The sequence below is a fragment of the Buceros rhinoceros genome, unplaced genomic scaffold, assembly GCF_000710305.1.
Source record: "Buceros rhinoceros silvestris isolate BGI_N320 unplaced genomic scaffold, ASM71030v1 scaffold6380, whole genome shotgun sequence".
Classification (NCBI taxonomy): domain Eukaryota; kingdom Metazoa; phylum Chordata; class Aves; order Bucerotiformes; family Bucerotidae; genus Buceros; species Buceros rhinoceros.
The window spans coordinates 84,022-90,583 of record NW_010388947.1 but is presented as its reverse complement, the minus strand read 5'-3'; the positions used below and the strand labels follow the sequence as shown (position 1 = coordinate 90,583).

At 42.2% G+C, this 6,562-nt stretch overlaps 1 protein-coding gene across 1 annotated transcript in view; it reads right to left on the bottom strand.

Annotated features, from left to right (window-relative positions):
- The window catches only part of LOC104489940 (EH domain-binding protein 1-like), a 125,705-nt gene that overhangs the window by 36,273 nt on the left and 82,870 nt on the right, over nt 1-6,562 (bottom strand). The window contains exon 9 of the mRNA XM_010132164.1: nt 420-672. Within this exon, the coding sequence (XP_010130466.1) occupies nt 420-672 (253 nt within the window). The remainder of the gene's footprint in view (nt 1-419; nt 673-6,562) is intronic.

Here is a 6,562-nt window from a genome sequence, read left to right as displayed (position 1 = left end):
GCTCTTCCTTTTTACACATTGCACCAAATAAACAAACTCTCCATTATCATAAACAAAAATTATTACTTTATGTAGTAAAAATAATGATAAAAAGGACAGGAATGATCAAGCTCTGCCGCTCCTTAATTTTTGGCTCATTTGCAATTGCCACGGCATGAAGTGCCAAAAAGGTACAGACTTGCTCCCGATCAAGTGATTTGTTATCAGTGAGGCAAAGAGAAGTTTCCTCACCGATCACGTTCAGCTGAATAGAGTGACTTGGGGGTATGGTACTTCCTGCTGCTGAGCTGCCTAAGGATCAGTCTTGTCCTAATGAGGTGATTAAGGATCCCCATGGCTGAACTCAATACACCTCAAGATTAAGCCAGGGATCCCACTAATGCTTCCAAAGCTGCTGAAAGCTGAAGAATCATACTTACTCATCTAGCTCTTCCTCTTCAGCTTTAGAGGTATCTGCATAGAGGTATTTGCTCATATCCACCGGTCTGACATTTTTCCTTTTTGCAGGTTGTGGAGGAGAATCTCTCACAGTTACAAATGTTTCAGGCTCAGGATCTGGCTCGTCAAATGGGTTCAAGTACTCTGAAGCATCTTCACCCTTGAAGGGATTGTAATTGTCTGCATAGAAACTTTCTTCTGGCTTTGAAGATGAAGCTATTTCAGCGTCTGGTTCTACCAAATAACAACAACAACAACAAAATGAGTAAAACAGCTCTAGTATAGAAAAAAATCTGAAACTGTTTTATCAGACCCTTACATTTTGAAGGCTTATGAAAAGGTCTGCTTTTTAACTGCTCGTACAGAGAGTCCTGGCCTTAGATGAATTTCCACACCGTTTATTTACAGAGTAACTTGGTTCTTTCAAAAACAGGTCTTTCAAAAGGTCATTTCATCCAGAGTATAATAAATAGGTTTCATTTTCTTACCTACTAAAGCTCTTTCAAGCTAATTAGTTATTAGTTTTCTTACTTGTTATACAAATGACATTGCAACAGATTTTAAAACATTTTCCCAAGCTATCAGCCCATTTGTATCCTAACAAAATGTTCTTCATTATTTGAGTTTTTAATAAAGAAAAAAGCTATCCTGTATTTTAAAATAGAATTACTTTTACTGGATATTAAAAGTGGTGATAGTAAGTAGGTGGTCTTTTCATTTCTTAAAATGACTGAACTGAAAATCAGGTATTAGGTATGACCAGCAATAACATTCCAAAACACACACTAACTGCCAACTGCTCCTGGTAACAATACATGGCCTCACAGTGAAAATGAATTTAACTTAACTCGAAAGAGACAGATAATCAAACTACTCATCTGCTATTTGGGCTGTACAACAAAAAGCTATTAGCGACCCGGAGCAGCGTGCAATTCTTCAGATTAACAGACACTACAGAAAGAGCATTACACAAAAGTGTTTCTTTGTGGGATGTATGGTTACTAGATTGAACAAACTATAACTTTTAGCTTTAAAAGAAAAACTTTAAATATTATTTGTAGCAAGGCTCTGAAAAAGATGGGAGTTCCAAGTGTGTTGGTCACTAAATACTTGTGAAGACAAAAAAAATCACTACTCACACTTCTATACAGTGGGAAGGGTCAGTGAAAGAAACAGCACTGTAACTGCTGGTCTTGGATGGACGATGCCCCCAAGTTGCTAACCCCGGTGAATTGCTAGAAAATCTACATGTCCTCTACTCTGCCAGTAAAATTCCAGTTCTCCCTGACTCCAGCCATTAGCACAGCCCAAGGAGGTGGAAAGCCCTACCCCACGTAGGGTGGCTGACGCTAATCTACAGTTTGCAGTTTCTTATTCCCTCAGCAACCCGGTCTAACTTAGCACTAAAGGAGCCACACATACAGTGCTCACACCTGCCTCTTATAAGTTCTTGTATTCAACTTCCAATTCAGAATACCGCTATCACTGTTTCCAGACAAAAAGGAGACCGAGAACAATAATAAATCTGACGCTACGCTGAAACGGGATGAGATGAAAGTAAAGCAAGAGGTCACAACACAGCTATTGCTATGCTGGATGGTCACTGTTTATACTACCAAACTGTGTTCTGAAAAGAACTAATTAATCAAAATGCTGGGGACAGAAAAAAACTCAGAGAGTCAGGGTTGCAAGAATAGCCTTAGCTAAACCTAAAAACAGGTTCTGTTACTGCTTAAATTGGCTAATCCTCCCCTGAATGTCATAAAGCAATATTTCAGCTGCGTCTTAGGGGATGGGCGCACAGACAAACTACCGCAGCGTAAATCAGGGGGTGCATCTGCAGTATGCCAGCTGTAGTGTATGTGTTTGCACCTATCCCAGAGTAAACAAAACATGCTTATCCCTTAATAAAGGGAGTAAACTACTGCTCACTTCTCCTGGGAGAAAGGGTTACTGCACAGTAGGTGATGCATATTGAGCTCACGCCCTAGTTTATCTGTGGTGATATGTTCGTAAGCCCCTACCCTTATAAGAAAGATGTTTCACAGAAAGTCACGATAAAGTAATATCGAAGGTCTACAATTCAACTGACAAGGGAAAAGAAATCATTCATGGCAGAAATTCTTCAAATCACAAATACGATCAAATCAAGCAAGAACACTTTGACAGTATTGTCGATGAAATACATAAGAGCAGAGCCCAACATGTTAAATATTTTTTTTCATTTATTTTAAGCTAAAACTGGACAAGAGGTTCTACACTGGCTTACTTACTGCTCACTCCAGTGTCCAGCGCAGGTGGTGAAGGTAAGCAAAAGTTTCACGCTGCCTGCCCTGAGACGTCCTCCAGCGTGCTCATCTGCAGCTGAGCTTGACCCCTTTACCACCCAAGCTTACACGTAGATGTTCCAACTGTTAATGTCTAAAAATTGGCCAGCCAAATCCCACCCTTACTGCACAGGTATATGTGACTTGAAGCTCATGCTAAGCCAGGATGCTACCCGAGTGTTACCCGTACATTCAGGGATTTGAAGAAGTAGGCCAAGCAGAAATGCTTTTGAGATCTGCCCTCCAAAGACAGTTTCAGATAAAAAGCAGAAGTACCTTAATGAGATGCAGAAAAATGCCTGATGCCTTGTTCAAATCGTGCAACTTGTTGACAATGTTTTAACCAAAACTTTTGCTACTTTACACTTCACTCCAACCTTTAATTATTTAATCAAAAGAGTATGCAACTACGAATACCTGCTTCTGCACCTCCATGTGATGGATCAGTGCACACGGATCTGTTCATAAATACACATTGAAACATCTGAGCAAGCTGGTAACAAGCAAGAATTCAAACAAACAGTACTAGACAGAACATCGACAATATTTCCTGAAGTTAAAAACATTCGGGGAAACTATGTCTGAAAACTATACCGTAAGCTTTTATTTCCAATTTGATTTTAAGTGTCTCCTGGAAACGATGAGTTAAATGCTTGTTTAAATCGAATCAGTTTTAAGGGGCAACGCAATGGTTTTTGCAATTCTTTCTATTTCAACACTTCGGATCAAGAGCCGTAACCCTAACTGGGACAAAACTCTTTCTCGTTTATTGGCTCAGCAGTAACTACAGGTTTGGCCTTACCTGGGCAGCACTGTAGACTAGCGCTAAGGGACCTCTGGCTTCTTATTAATTCAAAGATTTGACAAAATCCTGCACACAGGCTAAAATTAAAGTTGCTTCTAAAAATGTAATTTTCGAGACATTTTTGTAGGCAGAATTTTGAAGGGCTCAGCTAGAACCCATTTAACTTGACTGCTCATTCTCTCTCCTCTTGTCATCCAGGTTACGCTTTTTTCCCCCCCCTCTCTGCTTCCCTCCATGTCCCCACAGGAGGGACAGTGCCCACCAGGGTGCCCACCAGAACCAAACCAGGCTATCTTCCATGGAGTCTCTGAACCCCTGTAGGACTAGTTTTTATGTCAAGCGTTAGTCATCACTTTGGGAGCCTCTCTGACACAAACTGCTAGGAGCGTGACGCAGAAATGCCACTCTTAAAGCTGCAGCCACTGTTACCTTCCCAGTTACGAAGACACTTAGATTTTCTCAAGCATCAAATGATGCTGAGAAGTGTATTTTGGGGGGCTGAACATACAACAGCTTGAAAGGGGCTTATTTCCCTCTCCAAGATCATTTTATAGTAAGGAGTCAAAATGAATTCCCCTGCTGCCCCTAAGCATGAGTCACAGCTGAAGACAAAGGATTCCAGTCCCTGCTTGAATTAATTTTTTGAACTGCAGTTCTCTACACTGATATATGGAAAAAAACCCAAACAAACAAAAAAAAACCCCAGACATCTGCAACTTGGCACTCCAAGGGTAAAGCCCACAACAATTTTGCATGGTTAAGTAATAAAGCCACAGGGGTAGGAGTGACGAGAGCTAGAAGTGTTACTACAGCAGAAGCACTGGGCTGCCCTTGTGCCAGATTCTGGAAACATTACTCGCCCTAATGCCACGGAGAACGACTGCTTGTGATAGCAATCGCTCTGGCACTACCTATCTGCACAATCAGCCTTCTAGTTCCCAGAGGTTCTCCAAAAATCACCCTGCCCTCCAACCTGCTTGCCTTTTGTAACACAAACATATTGTGACATATCCCTTAAAAGCAAACAAAACCCCTACCAAAACATGACACGTACCACTTTCCCCTTGGCAGCGGATGAAAGGCCAAGCCACATGTGAAAGATATTTAGTTATGCCATTTACTGCACAACTGGCAGGCACACAGTCCCAAGGGTGATGGGAGCAGCGAAAGAGCACAGAGTAAAAAATGTAACTTCCCAGTACTTCTAGAAAGCACAATGACTCGCATCCCTATAAACCACTGATGATTTTTACTACCTTTATTAATACTCTCCCCAGCAACACTTCACATTTCATTAAGAAATAGACGAAGGGACAGAGTAATCACTTTCCTCTATATCGATTCTTGAAACGCTCTCTTTCTGCCTGTCCTAGAAGGGTTCTGGGGTTTGGAACGGCATTTTAGCACTGTTTTCCTCTGCAGCGTAACACACGCTGCAGGGAGCTCCGAAGGCTCATACAAGGTAGAGAATCACATTGGTAAAGTACACGCTGTTCTAAATGAACGGGGGAGGCAGTGCCAGCAGATCGTACCCTGACGTCTCAGGTGCGTTGCAGGAAACTTGTGTTGGTCATATGCAACTTCAAAATTTGCATTCCCTGCCTACGTAAAAAAACCACCTGGAGCACTGAAAGTGTGGTGGTGTTTTCCACTTGCATTTGTGCTCTATGGTGACTTCCCCAAGTAAAATATTTTGCACACAAATTAACCGATTTTAAGAGTTCTGTTGTAACTAAAAGACAAACCAAAGGCAGTCCTCACATGATCAAGCACAAACCGTCTAGTACAAAGCTGTAGAGATATATTGTTCAAAGAGATTACTTCTGGTTTTCGAGATGTCCAATGTCTAGCTGACCTACTAGACAGAAAGGGAATAACCCTCAATTTGACAGGTCAGCCAAGAAGCTGAAGAGTTTTTAAGGCGAGTTGTTCATAGGCACATTCACTCCTCTGTGTGTGTAAGATCATTTGCACGAAGGTCTTTTTAAATCAGAGCAGCAGCAGAGACAGCTTGCTGACGACCCACTGCCATGCACTGCACCCTCAGTGTGCACATGGATGCTGCGAGCACTCATGCCTTCAGCTTCTCTCCGTCCCGCTTTTCCAGGGTTAGGCGATCGTGGGATTAGGAAGATAGAGGAAAAGTAGTTGGTCTACGAACAGGCCCAAGAAATAGCTGTCTAGGGAACAGGGATCTACTGTTTCTTTCTCCTGGAGTGACTGTGCATACACACGTGTTCATACCCTGCGTGACTCTAAGCACTCTTTCATGAGGCACACAGATTACAGGCTCAACAGGAATATCCCTGGAATATCTCTGCCAAATGGCACATCGTGCGTCCTAGTGTCTGACGGCAAGGTACTCATGAAAGGAGGCTCCAGGTGGCTGCTCTGCATGTTTTGGGGAAATTAAGTAACAAATTCTACAGAAAGACTCTGAACTTCCACACAGTCTAAATTCAAGATTTCACTGTATCCAGATAAAAAGATAAAGCAGTCTAACACATCGTGAACAGATTACTTCATTCCTGCATTCGTAAAAGGTTCATCTCAATTTAAGCAGATCCCAAGACGAGTGAAACAGGTAATGTGACTCTAAGCCTGTAGGAGAAAGTCTGCCTTAAACTTCTGAATCTCTGGTATGCTCCCAAGCTTCTGAGGTAGCCACTGAAAAGGTCACATTCACTTAAGGATGCAAAAGCAAACAAGTGGCCATAGTCTTAAAGAGCTTCCTAAAAAGACAACAGCAGCGATGGAAGTTCCACTGAGGTCTCAAAGTGGAAGAAATGTCCTAAACCATGAGGGAATATACCTGTGGACAAACGAGAAACGAATGGGGCAGCCTTGTGCAACGGGGCAAGAACAGACGCAGTATCGTGTAGCTTCAAAATGCAGTCCAGAACAAAGGGAAATCTCCCCAGAATGGTAAGGTCTAGGTGCTCCCCACGTAGAGACACTGAGTCAACTAGCCACAGACGAACATAGTAGATTC